At 40.3% G+C, this 17,784-nt stretch overlaps 1 protein-coding gene across 5 annotated transcripts in view; it reads right to left on the bottom strand.

Moving 5' to 3' along the window:
* The window catches only part of dnajc6 (DnaJ (Hsp40) homolog, subfamily C, member 6), a 41,394-nt gene extending 24,695 nt beyond the window's left edge, over positions 1 to 16,699 (bottom strand). For 4 of the 5 annotated variants that reach the window (XM_053499492.1, XM_053499493.1, XM_053499494.1 and 1 more), the window contains exon 1: positions 9,511 to 9,994. In XM_053499492.1, coding sequence (XP_053355467.1) covers positions 9,511 to 9,703 — 193 coding nt within the window. In that variant the 5' untranslated portion in view covers positions 9,704 to 9,994. Of the gene's footprint in view, positions 1 to 9,510; positions 9,995 to 16,498 lie in introns of those variants that run through there. The other variant, XM_053499496.1, reaches the window with a different exon arrangement.
* Between the last annotated feature and the right edge of the window lie 1,085 nt (positions 16,700 to 17,784).

Here is a 17,784-nt window from a genome sequence, read left to right as displayed (position 1 = left end):
TTGACACTTTCTGCTGTAGCTTTAAGTGTGTGTATGTGTGTGTGTGTGCTCCTGTGTATTTGTCCATCCTAGCATCCTGGACCACTCCCAAGCTATTAGTCTGCCTCAGCATCCACCACCCACTTAGACCAGCTGACTCTGCCTACATCCCCCCTCCCTCTCTCTCTTCACAAATCTGTGACATATTTCAGTATGTTGATAAAACCGGTCCTGCAGGGATGCTTAAATTCCCCATAACAATGATACAGTGAGGCGAAATCAAGGCTCAGCATGCCTATTCCTTCTCCCCGTGAAATAAAAATACTCATTTTACATGCAAAATGGGGAACAGATGACTTCCCAGACGTGTGTCTTTTATTTATCTATAATGAACTCACTTTAGACAGAAACTTCAGCACAGCAACAAGAGCGGACAACCTCAAGTAACTTAGCCACCACCTACCCGACTAACATCAGTGATAATGTTAGTCTAATGCTGATGATTACCTTCTCAAAAGAGTGACTGGTTTGGTCAGTTGTATAGATTGAATCAGGTACTATGTCTGTATATTCATTTATCTAAAGGTAATACTGCTAGGAAAAAGTAGTTAGAAGTAGAAAAGGGGAACTTCACACTGGTTACAGTGTACACAGTCATGTTGATCTGATCTGATGTCAGACCACGTTGAAATTTCAAGTTGACTTTAAAGTTGTGTGTTTCATTGGGCTGAGAATTTACAAGGTACAATAATCATGAATCTCAGAATTTTTCAGCCGCTGAGTGAGAAAAAACAAAGAAAGCGCCACCTCAACACAGAAAGTTGGGAGGATCTCCTCGACTTCAAGTGATACTTGATACTTGAAGACCTGATTCATCCACCATTAGGATAGTTTACAATTTCTAGCTTGTTGATACCAGTTTTTCCCAAATGACTTTTACAATTTTTTCCACCAGTAGTCTGGATGGCGTCCTCATGGTTGTTTAAAGTTCTGGGCCACCAGAAAGTTGTCCAAGTTGTCCAGCGGGGGCTGTCTTGTCTTGCCATGGGTCCAGACTATCTGAGTTTCTGCTCGCTGGCATCTTTGTAGATTTGCCATAGAGCGAGTAAACACATCACTTATTGCTGGTAAGTTTGTGACTAACAAAAGATGTTGAAGTCAAACCGGGACTTCTGATTGAATAATAGAACACTGTTATGAGAGTAAGATCTTTCTTTATTTCTCTATATAATCCCCCGCTACATGAATGCACTTATTCCAGTGTTTCACTAGTGCCTGGATACCATCAAGGTAGAAAGTTTGCTCAGTATGTACTGTAGTAGCCATGATCAGACTACCTGCTCCTTGTCTGAAACCCTAGCCTCCCAGGATCTCCTTTAATGGCCCAAACATGAGAAAATGGCTTGGATCGGGGTCAGGAATGTATGGGGGACGTGGAAATAACTCCCAGCTGAGTTCCTATAGCGTGCAAGTGCTGTTCATGAATCATTGTGTTGACAGTTTCCACAGACAGAGACGTCCTTTATGCAAATTGCCAAAAGGTTATTTAGTGATATTCAAGGATCTGAATACTGAAGTCTTTTTATCTTTAAAAGACAGGCATATTTACCAGGTACCCAGGTGCATAGTGGTCATATAGTAGGCTACAGATGCATAAAGAATAAATTTTATCACCTCACGGAGCTTTGGATTGAAATCTAATCCAATTGTAAGGTGCTTAGAGATTCCCACTGCTTTTAAAAATGAGTTGAGTTGGTGGAATTTAGCTGCTATTGTCCCTCAGTGTTATGTCCTGTGGTGGAGCGGCGTCCCATCCCGGGTGTAATCCCGTCATACGCTCAGTGTTGAGAGACAGGCTCCGTATCCAGTGCAACCCTGACCAAGATGAAAGCATGAGTCGTCTGTGCATTCTGTAGTTCTGATAAACGGTCATGGTGACTGAAGCAGAGATGCAAATGTTGTGCTTACTAAAAAGAAAAAAGAAATGACATATATGGAGATTTCATTCTGATTTGTAGCAAAAGATCAAAAAGATATCTTATCCCCAAAGAAGGAGTGAAGCGTTTAAAAATAGGTTAAGTGATCTTCAGAAAAATGGAAATTGATGTTTCTGATTCTGAGTGACTTCACAGGTATTGTATTAAATAACAGTCCTAAAAATTAGCATTAAAATTTAATATTATTAATATCAATATAATGTTTACTGTAAGTCAAGTATCAGGTTTGTTCAGGTTTGTTCTTATCCACCAATCAGTCATAACATTATGACCTATACAAAGTGAAATGAACACCATTGATTACTTATTACTAATTATCACCAGTAAACTGGTGACACCCGAGGCTCCCCCATGGGGACCAAAGGCCTGTCCAATCTGATCCCAAAGAAACGCCAATGCAGCACAGATCACCAAATAGCTCAATGCGGGCCATGAGAGAATGGCACCAGAACAACCAGAACGCCACAGCACACCAGAACACTGACCCAGCGTTCAAACTCCAGAACCTGTTCAAGTACCCAACTGCAGAAACAAGCCTGATCCATGGAGGCACCGTCCCGCAACCCACAGCACCCAAAGGATCTACCATCAACTAACTGGAGACAGACACCGCAGCATCCCCCCAGAGGCCCTGAGGAGCCACACCCTGAGCTGCCCCGGTAACACAAGGGGAACCCAAAAACCAAGCCTAAGTGATCTTAATGTTATGGCTAATTGGTGTGTACATTATATTTTCTACAGCAATTCACATTGACTTGCATACTTAACTCTCCACATCGTATAACATTAATTAAAAATAACATGAATTTTGGAAACATTTAACGCATTTGGAAAACCCTTGGTGGTGCTGGGGTTTAAACCTGGGACCCTCTGATTAGTAGTGCAATGCCTTACCCAGTGAGCTGCCTCTACCTACACAGGCATGTCACTCAGTAATTGATTATTATTCTATTGCACCACAATAAATCTTGCTTTATTCCAAATTTAACCACTGTAACCTAAAAAAAACTGATCAGCCTTAACACAAATTTTTCGATTTTATGTCCCTCTTGCATTTCAGCAGCAGTATGAAAAGCAGGGTGGCCTGTTTGCTTTTGCTGACATAAAACATAGTGGACTTCAGTTCTGTTCTGGAGGGGACCAAGGCAACCAGCTGACTTCAAAGTCCAGGGCTGTTCTTTCAGGGAACACAGGAGCTCTGAACTCCTACTAAAGTCCCTTTTATCCTGCGAGGGGTCATCTTTGTGAGACAGGAGAGAGAAAAAAAAGAGAAAGAGAAAGCGAGACAGGACCCAGGAGGGCTGCTCCATATCAGGAGGGAAGATCACTGGAGATGGAGATATAAAGGTGTCGCTCTCTCACCCGCACACACTCACATTCTCTGTTTAACGCCCGGCCTGTTTCTCACTTGTTCCTTTATCCTCACTGTCTAGCAGGTTAGATCTGCTCTCGATGACATGGAATTCCTCTGTGCAGGCCTGTGTCTGGCGTGTGTGTGTGTGTGTGTTCTGGCCACTGGACCCAGCTTTAGCTTTTCAATTATAGATCACATTCAGGCATGCACAGAGCTCCCATCTAATTCTAAAGAACCCGAGAAGCAGTCTAACGCTGGCTGCTTTCGTCTGCTCCAATGTAAAGCAACTGAAATCTCAAGTCTAACTGGTCAGAAGGTGCTGATTAATTTTCGTTAACAGCCGCTCGGAAAGTAGTGTCGGCTAAAAGGCAAATCACCGGTTTATTTTATGGCCTTTATTACAATATTTAATCAATTTTATAGCAACAGCTTATTCACAGGAACCTTTACGGCAGATGTTCCATATAATCTGAGTGTAATAATGTACGAATTGAAATCATTGAAGAAGTGAAGAAGTCTCTGGAATAGGTGAATTTGCTTTATTTGCATTTATTTATAGGTGCTATAATTAAACGCATACCCTCTATACCAGGAAGTAACCTGTTTGGTGACTCTCTACAATATTACATATACAGTAATGTGCGATATACTGTTTACAGTATTATTTACAGTCGCTAGGTGACATACTGTACTATATTGAATATTCATGCAGGAATAATTCCTATATATACAGTATACCCAGTTCTAAATGCTTTTCTACCCACTTTTGCTTATTATACATAATGATGTTATATAATCTACCAAAAGGACAATTTTCCCAAAATTAAAGTATAGTCAGTTCGACTATATTTTGGGCAAAGTGTTGCATCAGTGGAATAAAACAACTAGAGATGAGCCGATATTGAAAAACAATCAACTCTAAAATGATTATTACTCACCATAAGTCTCACTCCCTCAATGTTCGTTTTTTTTTTTTTTTCAATTTAGCCCTGTAATATGTGCTTCAGGCGGCACGGTGACCCCTCCAGGGTCTGGCTTTAGTTCCCAAATTGCTTGTAGTATGTGAATGTGAGGGTGTATGTCCTGTGATGAATTGGCACCTGTCCAGGGTGTACCGCGCCTCCTGGGATAGGCTTAAGGCCTCCTGTATACATGATAAACACGGTATTGTACTATGTTTAACCCTGCAGCACATGCTCTATGTTTTATGTAGAATCCTTAGCGCGTTACACAGCCAAATCAAATTGACATACCATAGATTGACATTTACAGAAGACTTCAAGCACAGTACAGTGATGAGATTCTACGTCGCAGTAAAACATCTAAAATGGTACAAACGTTTTAAAGAAGGCCGCATGCCTGTGAATGACGATCCCGCTCTATGTGGCTGCAGTCGTTCCCATAAACACTCACTGAGTGGAACGCCTGATCTTTAAAAAAATGGACAGATAACTTTCCACCAACTTGCAGAAGGGACGCACCTGTGTGTTAAAACGGAACGCTGTTTGTGCATTACAGGAACTCAGCTGACAGTTACTGTATTGCCACATATCCTGCACGGTCCTGCCCTCGCTACGAGCCATTTCAACATGTTTGGGCCTTAAAGAATTTCCTAAAGGGCCATCGGGTTAGCCTTTATGGTATCCAAGCAGTGGTGAAATGCTGGCATAAGTGCCTTAGTGTAGCAGCGGATTATATAGAGAAATAAAGGGAGTTTTTACTCTGTGTTTTTAACTGTGTTCGGTTATTCTGCACAATTAAAAGTCCAGGTTTGACTTGAACGGCCATCACATAAGCTCTCGTGCTCTCTCTCTTTCTCTTTTTCCCCTCACACACACACACACACACACACACACACCGAAGTGCACTCTCAGCCTGAAATGCACACTCTCATTCCACAAGCCTGCAGTATCCCTCCCATGTGGCAACACCGCAATTCTGCCTAGGCCTAGGGTTAAAGTCACACACACACACACACACACCTGCATGTTAGGCAGCATTACAATACTGTATAGAACAGAAGAACTCAATCTGGGCATATTAAGAACACTGAATTTATACATTCAAACTACACTTTGAATCATATTTTGATTGTAATTACTTAAACTGTGGGAAACCTGGGTATAATGAGCTGGATGTAAGATTTCACTTCATTACGCTAAAAACATCTCATTCAGATTTTACATAGCTGTTTGTGTAATTTTGCATCCAGACTGCCTTGAAAAACGTTTCTATCATACGTGAAAGAAAAGCTATTTTCTGTTTAATAGGAAAGTACTTCTGTAATTGACTGAATAATTGTATTAAATGATTGTAATTTCAATAGAAAGCAAAGTGATTTTTTAGCTTTTTATCCCATTTATTCTTAGGGTGTTACATGTCAAACACCCTTTTGACTGTGTGTTTGTTTGAGTGACAGTTTGTGAGATTGTGTAAGCTTTCCGTGTGTATGTGTGTGTGTGTCCCTACTTGTTAGAGGGGCGACTGTGTCGCTGGGGTTGTGTGTGAAAGAGTGAACAAGAGAGACAGCGAGAGAGACAATTTTATTATAGAGAGTTATATGAGCCCAGAGGCTTGATAATATCTGCAATAATAATAATAATAATAATATAGTGTCATAAATCATTCACACACGCCATCAAGACACTTTGGTCAATCCAAAGTTAAAATTACAGGCTTTCTAATTTTCCTGATCAAAAGGTCGGCGGTTCGAGCTGTAGCTCCGCTTGGTTTCCGCTGTTGGGCCTTTATACCTGTCTGCTCCAGGGGTGCCGTCAAAATGTCTGACCCTGCACTGTGACCCCTGCGTAGGAACACAGCTCTAAGTGTATTTATACACGGAACAAGATGTTGGTTCCTTTATTGCAAGACTATCGATTGTGAACTCTGTAAACATGGGAGTTTAAAGAAAATGAAAACGCAGTTAAACAGACTAAAAAAAAAAGATGCTAAACAGTTTGCTAACATTATGCTAGTTGTCAATTTGTTATTATCAAGGTAGCGAAGTAGTGCAATGACTGTTTTAACATCAAGATTTGGTTTCGTTATTTTAGTACTAGTGACATATTAATGAACAGGAGAGTTTAGGATTCATTTAAACATCTTCTATAGCGCTTCCCTGTACAGGGTCATGGACTTCTATCCGGTGAGACCTCGGGCACTAGGCTGGATACTACACACACACACACAGACTACGGGAACACCAATGCATGTCTTTGGACTGTGGGAGGAAACCGGAGTCCCAGAATGCAACCCGCCAAGGGAACCCACCAGAACATGCAAACTTTCTTGCATAACTTTTAATATGGGTTTGTGTATTATTGAATATGGACCTGGGTCGAACTGTCATTTAGAAAGTCCAAACAGTGTAATATTAGCATGTAGTGAACATTTGATACTCCATGTCGGCAACCTGCCACCTGTTAACGTGCTTCGCATTCAGGGCTAATACCAGATTAAACAGGCTAACTGCTACCATTATGTTTAGTTCTGTCAGGATAACTCATCTGGCACAGAAAGCCCAGGACATGCACAACATACCCAAGGCAAATGTAACAAGTTCTCTGATAAACATTTAGTCCAAATATCAACCATTTTGATATTTCTATAAGGTCTCCATAACGACCCTGCTCTACTTTAATCTTTCACACCATATGTCACTCACTCACCGTCTATACCGCTTAATCCTGTATACAGGGTCGCGGGGGGGCCTGGAGCCTATCCCAGGAGACTTAGGGCACGAGGCGTTGTCCACTGCCAATCCATTGCAAGGGACACACATACTCACACACTCATTCACACACTATGGGCAATTTGGGAACGCCAATTAGCCCAATCTGTATGTCTTTGGACTGTGGGAGGAAACCAGAGTACTCAGAGGAACCCACCAAGCATGGGGAGAACATGCAAACTCCATGCACACAGAGACGGGAATCAAATATGGCTGTGAATCGAACCCGGACCCTGCAGGTGCAAGGCGACAATGCTAACCACTAAGCCACCAAATAAATCCTTCATTAGGTATTTTATTCTGTTTTGGGTCATGATGGATCCTGAGCTTATCCCTGGAACACTGGGTGTGAGGTGAGTTTATTCACTGTTTATTTTTCAAACATACACATTCAGACACTCATTCACATCCAAAGGCCCATAAACATAAACTGGCATGCAAAACCATTCAAAAAGGACGGCAGGATTAGGGTTGAACTCGGGACCCAGGAGCTGTTGTACAGTACACCAAGTGCCAGCAAAATCATAAGTCTAATACAGTTGTAATAAAAATTTTTTTTAAAGTACACATGATGTAAGAAGAGTGGCCAGCATATAACAGAGCTTAATTAATCCTGTAGCTCAGCGACTGGTATGGGCCAAGTTTGAAAATGATTACACAGTGCTATCATTTAGCAGCTTGGATAAATAAGACAGCATTAATACCGAAGAAAATGAAAAAGATACTGGAGAATATGGGAGGAATATGGCTGATACTGGAGTAGACTGCAAGTGAGAGCAACAATTATTAGGATTACTCTGCACCAAGTGACCAGGCCACATCCCAAGCTGAATCTCCATAATTTGGCCAAAAGTTTCCGGACACCTGATCATTAACCTCCAAAGCTTTTTGAACCTCCAGTTTCAGATTTACTCATTATAATATCATCCACACATCTGAGAAGGCTTTCCACAATTGGGGCTTTCCACTCATCCAGCCACAAGAGGGTTATTAAGATGCCACGTAAGGGCGTCTGGAGTGCAGTCAGTGCTCACCAGGTCATCCCAAACATGCCACTGTGGTCGAAATCAGGGCTCTGTGAAATACCCTCGAGATCTTCCATGCCAACTTTGGCAAAACATGTCTACTGAGCGTGCTTTGTGTCATACTGCACCATGGTTAAGTCTCAGTGAATGGAAGTCTCAACGCTACATCATACGAAAAAGTGATAGACAACCTTGTGGCAGGGGTAGCTTAGTGGTTAAGATGTTGAACTACTGCTTGGAGGACGGTCCCAGGTACAAAACCCATTACATTATACAACATGTTGCCACTGTTGGGCCCTCAACTGCTAAGATATATAATAAAATAACAATGTAAATTGCTCTGGAGGAGGGCGTCTGCCAAATGCCATAAATATGTGTTTCAGGGGTCCACATATACAGATTTGGCCATACAGTGGATGTCTACTGCAATCAAGATATAAGGTTTGGGTTTTGGCCCCTTTTCTCACCAGAACTCAATTAACCCAATTTCCTTTCCAATGCACCTTTAGCATGCAGTCTGCCCGAGGATGTGCATTCGTTGTGGTTTAAAGCTTTTCCACTAATCAAAGGTGCATAAGGTCCATTACACCGTAATCCGCCATGGAATTATGACCACCTGCCTAATATTAAGTAGGTCTTCTTCTGCATCCAAAACTGACACCTTTCTACAGTATGAGAACCAGCAATAACTTTTTCCTTAATTTGAGCTCATGTAGATCAGTGATCTTCAGCCGCCCATGACCTGGTCGCTGGTTCACAGGTTTTCCTTCGTGGATTACGTTTGTTACCTGGAACATCCCACAACAGCTGCAGTTTTGGAGTTGCTCTGATTACATCGTCTAACCGTCACAATTTGGACCTTTAAATCCTTACACTTTCCCATTTTTTTTGCTTCTGACACATACTGCCTAATATACCCACCCACTTCCAGCCGCCATTGTAACGAGATATTGTAACTGTAGCTACCGTGAGAACGGCCAGAATCTGATGGCTAGAGGACGGGGTCAGAGCAACTCCAAAAACTGCAGCTCTTCTGTGATGTTCCCAGTCTGCGGAGGGCAGGACAAACCAAAAGCAGTCCAAGGAAGGAAAACCTGTGAACTCATGACAGTGTGATAGGCAGCCAAGGCTCACTGATGCACATGGGGAGTGGAGGCTGGCCTGTGAAGTCTCATCCAATAGAAGAGCTCCAGTAGCTCAAATTGCTAAAAAGGTTAATGCTTGTTGAGATAGAAAGGTGTCGGACACACGGTGCATCATTGTTATGCTTGTAGAAAGGGAGGACCTACTCAATGTTATGGCTGATCAGTGTTCTAGCAGGAATTATATGACAGGTAACACAGATGTAAGTGGTGTAATGGAACTACCCCAGTGGCAAGTAAAGATACAATTACATGTTGTGCACTCCAGTGTGAACAGGCTTACCTGAGCCGTCCATGATGCTGCAGTGGTCTGGTCGCGCCTTGGAGCCGAGGGTCAGTGCTGACAATCCTCCTCCTCCTCCTCCTCCGCCGCCGCTGCTGAAGTCTCCGCCGCCTCCTCCTCCGCTATCAACCAACTGCAAAGATTCATAACCATCATAACCGCTCCGCTTCTTGTAGCCCCCGAGCAGGCTCATGAGCACAAATCGTCAATTGCTTTCAAACGAGGTCGCTTCAAGGTGGTGTGCGCATCTTTGGGCTCCACTCGGTGGAGAAGCATAGGAGGAGGAGAAGGAGGGAGGAGATGGGACTAATGCATCACATCCCAGTTCTGCCTAAACGCAGCGTCTCTCCCTCCCTCTGTCTCTCTCTGTCTCTCTCTGTCTAGTCTGAATAATGAAAGAGGAATGTTTCGGCATCATGAGCCGCATTTACTGCGGCTTCTCCATCCAATTTCATCCAACAGCACTACCTACACCGCCTGTAGACCGCTGCTCGCCCGCATGAGCACCGGAGATGAGTGTGGAGGGGGTTGTGAAACTGGATAGCTTGGATCCCTGTGCAAAAGGGGAGCTCAAAGACTCAAAAGGAGGGTCTGCAATTTGGCCTGCAGTTTCAGTCTTCTAAATAATTAGAATAAACTAAACTAAACGCAAACGTATGGAAAGTAATAATAAGAGATAGACGTTCCCCTGTGTATATAGTGTTTGAGTGTTTTTCCAAGTGTTTAGCTCACCCCTCTCAGAGCAGAAAATGGTTCGGTCTGCCCCGCACACACAGACTCAGCTCTTAAACCTTTACAGGCTTTACAGGCGGCTTATCCAAGAAAGCAACAATTAGCACAAGAAGAAAGTATCCAGCAATATGCATTATTATTATTATTATTATTATTATTATAAATGTTGCTTTGTTGATGAATAGTGTTTTTGATTTTTTTTACATTTATGATTCTAATTCTTCTTCTTATTATTAATATAATTTATTTAAATTTGTTGTTGATATTAACATTATAAATATCATTGTTATTATTTACCTTTTGGTATTTTTTTCATTGACAGCCCAATGTGTAATACTAATAATAATAATAATCATCATTTATATGATTTTTTTTATTTAAGATAATATATACCTATTTATTATTATTATTATTATTATTATTATTGTTCACTTTTTGGTATAGTTTTTTTATTGTTTAGTATTGGCAGCCCAGTGTGTAAACAATAATAATAATAATAATAATAATAACAACAACAACAACAACAACAATAATAATAATAATTTAGAATTGCTTAAATAGAATTGCTTTAATATAATAAACATCCATTTATTATTATTATTAGTAGTAGTAGTAGAAGTAGTAGTGATAGTAGTATCGGTAGTAGTAGCAGTGGAATTTTTTCGATTGTTTTACAGCTTTATAACCCTCCCCCTTTCAATAGACACAATACCGTATAAACAAACCAAAGGCTGTTAATCAAACCCCCTTTCCTGCACAAGTCGATACACACTGCAATCAGTTATGGAGTTTATGAGCATCCTGAATCCTTCATCTCTCAATGAAATAGGGCTCTTTTATATATGAATATAACGCAGCGTTTTTTCTCCAAGCCCACCTCTCCTCCTAGAGGCCCTGGACAGTCAGTTCCACTGTTTCCCCAAAGAGATGTTCCTGTTCTTGTGCAGAGGATCAAGAGTTTAGTGCCGGGCTGATTAAAGCTTGTTTCATGCTGGAAAACTAACTGTGAGAGGGAAGAACGTGACACAACCTGTGATTGTGATGTTCCTTCACTTCAGCCTATAATTAGTATCACACGTTTTTATTAAGGACTTCATTTTTACAGCACCGAATTAGGCTTAGTCAAATAAGGAAACAACAACGCAATATGAGGGCTGTCAGATGCACATGATTTATGCACGCCTTAATCGACTGACAATACTAGCCATGGATTGATGTACTAATAAAATATACTGTACATCAGCTATGGTTGCATGGATTTTCAGATTGCAATGAAAGAAGGCCTGTAAGGTATAAATTCCTGCATGAGCCTTTATTTGCGATCACATTATATTGAGTTATTGATGGATATATAGATATATTATTTATTAATTAATTATCATTATTATTAACTATTATTATTGTTGGTGGTGGCGGTGGTAATAGTAATAGTTGTCAAAAGCATTACATCGTCACAAAACCTATATAGCCCTCTTTGTATGTGAATGTGTGGAACAAGACAAATAGTTGAGGAGGAAACTAACTTTTAATCAACCTAGATAAAACATTTAGAGCTTTGTGAAGGGAAGCTATCCTGCCCACGGCTATTTCTCTCCTGAAGAATGATTTAGTTCAGTGTCGGCTTGTTGGTGTGGAAAGCTTCCGTCTTTGGACTCATTACTTGGCAGCCACCAGACCCGCATGCTTTCTCTTAAGACCAACTGTGTCTAGGAAACTAAGCGAGGAGACACTGGGAACATAGTGCCGATGACGTCTTCCATACAAAACGAGTCGCGCTGCAGTCTGCACATAAATTCTTGACCCTTTTCTGCACTGTTAGGAAGCAAGCAATGAAGCACTTCATTTTGCAATCTGGTGTTCTTTGGAAAAGGAAACCATCCCTGTTCTCAGTCGGTGGAGATTTTCCCCTTCTCTTAGGTTTTGCTTTAATCACACTCATGCACTTGGGTGAAAACCACTGGAGCGTGGGTTAATATAACACTACTATAAAGTAGTTGTTTAACACAGGTCTTGTGATCTTTTATGATGGTTTTAACTTAGAGACGTCTTGTAACCTCTTAAATAGTCATAGAAAGATAGGACAGTAAATTATACTGGTCAAAGTTCCCAAATGCTGATCTCCAAATCTCTAGAACAGCCTCAGGTTATAAGACAAACTTATTATATGAATAAAGAGAATAGCTTTCTGTATTTCTGCTCTTTACAAGGAATTAATTAAAGGAGTTCATTTAAAGTATAAAACAGTAGCTTTGTTTCCATGGTTTGTGATTTGAAACACTTCAAAGGCCTGCTTCTCCTTTAATACAAGAATGTATCACTGTTTTTATTACTGATCCTGTTTTTTTTATTATTATTATTATTATTATTATTATTATAATCTCCTTTTTAGTGTATTTGTTGTATACACAGTTAAGCCATATAACATTAAAACCACTGACAGGTGAAATGAAAAACATTCATTACCTTATTACCAATGTTTATTACCAATTGCACTTACGACCGAGTCAGGTATACTTATACTAGGTAGCAAGTAAACAGTCCGTTCTTTAAGGAGAAAGCCGGAAAAATAAGCAACCGTAAGGGGGAATTAGCATTCGGGCCAAATTGTGAAGAATGGATCAGAGCACTTCCAAAAACATGAGGTCTCTCCATGGGCGTGCATACGGAAATAAGCCTGTTCTCATCCACAAGTTGTTTAAGAAGTTAATGTTGGCTATGATATAAAGGCATCAGAACCTTGTCTTGCAGGTTGTTGTATAACTTCAGACCAGTCCGAGTACCCCTGCTCAGTGCTGGAAGCAGCTATAGTGAGCACGTGAGAATCAGAACTGGACCATGGAGCAGTTGAAGAAGGTGGCCGCGTCTGTTAAATCATGTTAACAGCAAAGGGTGTCTACTGTACTGTAGTTTACCTGGGAAAGAGATGATACACTACGGTAACAAGACAAGCCAGGAGAAGCAGTGTGATGCTCTGGGCAAAGTTCTGCTTGGACACTTCCCTGGCATTCATGTACTGTATGTAGATGTTAAACTGATACCTACCACCTACCTATATATTGTTGCAGAACAAGTACACCCCTTCATGGCAACCATATCCCATAATGGCAGTGGCCTCTTCATTCAGCAGGAATACGTACCCTGCCATAACACGAACTGCCTGGTTTAAAGCAACATAACAAAGAGTTAAAAGTGTTGACTGGGATCCCAAACTCCCCAGATCTCAATCCGATCTGGCATCTGGATAAAGACGTGCTGGATAAATAAGTCCGGTAGATGAAGGTCCCACCTTGCAACTTAAAGGATTTGCTGCTTTAGAGGTCCTGTGGAGTCATCATCAATGGGTCAGAGTTGTTTTGGTGGCACAAAGGGGGCCTACATAATATTAGGTGGATGGTTTTAATGTTATGGCTGATTAATTAATTGATTAATTGATTAAGTGTGTTTTATACATGATAATAATAATAGGAGTTAAGAGCTAGATGGCTTCTTTGGGCGTCAATTTTTTCTCATTTTTGTGAGTCCCTAATAAGTACTGTAAAATATATTGTTAGGTTTAAATTAATATGGATTTTCAGCTTGCCAGCTCGGAAACTTAAGTTTTTTAAATTAGTTCTTGGCAAAAAAAAAAATATATATATATATATCTTTTTTAAATGCTTCCTTTACAATCCTTCTTGACTTGACTTATGAGTTGAGCCTATGTTTCCATTGTATTAGCATATAATATAATGCATGTATAATTCCATGGTATTACTTCCTATAGCTCAGGTCTGCTGGATCCCTTTTTCTCTAACTGGAAAATGCTAATGGTCTCTCTATGACTTATACATGAACGACATGGGTTGTTTTGATGTACAGGATGTACAGGATGCACAGGACACCTGGTGAAAAGCTAAAATATGCTCTGCGTTAGCCAGTAATTGTGGTGTGGCGGATGCATCAAGAGATTCTTCTCCCATTAAACAGTCAACCCTGTTAAGACTTGACAATGGTGCACAAGCAGACAAATCATTAAACGGCCCAGACAATTTCTTCTGACTTATCAAACATTCCACCATATCACACCTTTTCAGGTCCTCATAAATAAAACTAGATAATACCAAAGTATTTTTTCTATTTTCACGACTATGCTTCCAGCATGAAACTACATGCAGCATTTTTTCACAGTTTATCTTGTTAATAGAAGATCAGAAAAAAAAAAAATGTCTCCAGCATTTAAAGACCTCAGAAGGCACATTAGTCGATGCAAAGGTAAAATGTGCATGCTCAGAAAACCATTGTCAGAACACCCGATCGTGATGGTGTGCTCCACGAATCTCGGCCTTGGCGGAAGGGACGTCATCTCCATGGAAACAAGCAGACAGCGTGCTGCTACTTCTAATTATAAATCGTAAATAGGAACAGCATGTCAATAAAGTAGTAAGCTATGTTATACTACACTATATTATAGGGTGTACACTAAATCTAAATCTAATCCTTTTTTCTAATCATTAAAGTATGGAAATTATCTAGCAGGGTTAGCTAGTACTCTGTAATATATAATCATTTGTCTCATCTATCTATCTATCAGTTTAGTTAGTCTTTCAGCTACTCTCGTTGAGGGATCGCCACAGCGGACCAACTGATCCATGCAACAATTTGGCACAGGTTTTACTCCGGATGCCCTTCCTGACGCAACCCTTCCATTTAATCCGGGCTGGGACCGGCAATGCATCCAGTGGCTGGAGTTTGCGCATTGGCTGGGAATCAAACCCTTCCACATGGTAGGTGAAAAACCTACCACTCTCCCAACAATGCCTTATCAGGTTAGTTAGTATCCTGTAATATTTACTTGGGCACATCTTACTCACTGTCGTCTATATCGCTTTATCCTGTATACAGGGTCGCAAGGGCTCTGAAGCCTATCACAGGACACTTAGGGCATGAGGCAGGGTACACCATGCACAGGATGCCAATCCTCACACATACACACTACAGGCGATTTGGAACATCAGTTAACATAATTTGCACGTCTTTGGACTGTGGGAGGAATCCAGAGTATTGGGACGAAACCTGCCAAGCACGGGGAGAGCATGCAAACTGCATGAACACAGGCCCAAGGCAGGAATCGAACCATCGACACTGAAGATGCAAGGTGACATGACCTTGGGTACATGATTAATAGAAATATCTATCTATCTATCTGGTTTAGTTAGTACTCTGTATACAGTATATATATATATATATATATATATATATACTCACTAGTCTCATTAGCCTTTTGCTCATATTTAATAAAAATATTAGTTTATCTATCTATCTGGTTTAGTTAGTACTCTGTATATATATATATATATATATATATATATACAATATATAATAGAAATATCAGTTTATCTATCTATCTATCTATCTATCTATCTATCTATCTATCTATAATGTAACACTCCTCCTGCGTTCTGCTTTTTCTACCTTCCATAAGCTTCAGGCTGCACCACAATCCTGCCTCTAGTGCACTACATAGTGTACGCTCCGGTCTGACTGACGCATGCCGTGTGTAGTGCACCCTCAGAGAGCCTCAGGAGCGGTTTGGAATTCCGGAATCGATGACGTCAAAATATTCCGTGGCGAACACTTCCGTTGGTGAGGAGCTCGCGGAACTCTATTCGGCTGGAATGTATTCTACATCCAGTGATGTGTAAAGAAAAAAAATAATAACGATTGTACACGTCGCATTGTAAAGACTGAAACTGTAAATGACTTTGCTCCTGAATTCGCACGCGTGTGTAGGCAGGACATTGTGTACTGTGACGTTCAAACGTTTAATGTCACCATTTTTAACATTTTAATAAATGCATCAGTGATCTATTACCTGTCTATGTCCAAAGCCTTCATCTATTTTTTATTTCGACTAAACCGTTTCTACAGTCAAAGAGGTGAAACCCGGTTTAACCAGAAGCCACTTTTGCTTCAAAAACAGAAACACACTCAGTGATATCGCGGTCGAGTCAGTGCATTACGTGTATGGAGCCATATTGCATGACGACTGCATCTGGGTTTTTTTTTTTTTTGCTCGTATTATTTACCGTACATCATGTGCAGTGACTCAAATCATCATCATCATCAGAGCGCGCACGACGCGTTATGTAACAGCACTGTACCCAGTGAAACGCGCGACAGTGGCCGTGCACGCTGCAGCCCTGTGTGCATTTTTTTTTTTTTATCAAAAATATTATTAATTTAAATAGTCTATAAACAAGGCCATTGCAGCTCTTACCTTTCAGCGCGTGCATTCTCCAGTCGGCCGCGGGTCCAGCTGATGCCACGAGCGCTGACCTTTGATTTGTCATTCGCTGATCACCTAAGGTCAGATGATCACAGCTTCCTGACGTATGGAGCCGCGCTGGGGGGAGAGGACGCGAGGGAAGCGCAGCGCTGGGGGTGAAGCAAGGATGCAGGGCGTCTATTCCGTAATAAATGCACGCTTTAACATGACACCAGATTGGATGCACAGCCGCATCACTGAATCACGCGCATCCCGCTTGTCCTGCCGCGCGCGGCTGTGACGTCACACCAGGATCAAGGCACATGCTACAGTATATCTCTTTATCTCTCGTACGAGGCTTAGTTAGTACTCTGTAATAATAACTCACATATAAAGTCTCATATAATAGAATTATCCAAATTTTATTTGTCACATACACAAACATACACAGTACGAAATGTAGTGAAATGCATTATACGGCTGCCATTGACCCTAGAAGAGAATTAAAGTTTACAAATAAGAAATAAATATGAATAAAAGAAATACGATAGAAATTAAATAAAAAATTAAATTAAACTAGGAAAAATAGAACTAAAAATAAAAATAGAACTAAAAATAAAAATAGAAATGTGCTAGGAAAAAAATAGAACTCTACTGTACAAATTGAAATATACTGTGCTGTGTGTGCAAATATGCATAGAACAAAGTGACTTTGTGCAGAGGTTATTAAAGTGTCTTTGTGCACTGGTCCAGGATGTTAACGTAAAACTGTAAAATGTAGTGTAATTGTGAAGGTAGGTGTGCAAAGTTATTAAAGTGTCTTTGTGCAATGTAAATAAACATAAATTTATGTATCTGTCTAACCTTGGCCTCATATTTAATAAAAATCTATTTATCTAAATTATATATATATATATATATATATATATATATATATATACTATAACTTTATGGTATATAAACAGGCATCTCCTGATTGTTTATTGTAAATAAGAATAAAACACTAATCCACATAAGCGTGGTGTGAAGCATTCCAATACAATATGGAATTACTGTTAGCACCCAGAAGTAGATTCCCTTAAAAATGTGTTTTATTGATCTTAAGTTACTGTAATCCATAAACTATTTCAAGTACTTGCCAGTCAGTTATGTACTTCTGGTCAGATGCTAACTGCATTGCATTGGATCTGTACATGTACTTGTACTACATGTACTACAATGACATTAAAATTGAATCTAATCTAATGTAATCTAATCTATTTTTTTTTTAGAAAATTGTTGGGAATTTCTAAAATAAA

The sequence above is a fragment of the Clarias gariepinus genome, chromosome 6 (genome assembly GCF_024256425.1).
Source record: "Clarias gariepinus isolate MV-2021 ecotype Netherlands chromosome 6, CGAR_prim_01v2, whole genome shotgun sequence".
NCBI lineage: Eukaryota > Metazoa > Chordata > Actinopteri > Siluriformes > Clariidae > Clarias > Clarias gariepinus.
Note: the sequence above shows the minus strand (reverse complement) of the source record. Positions and strands in the feature narration are given on the sequence as shown.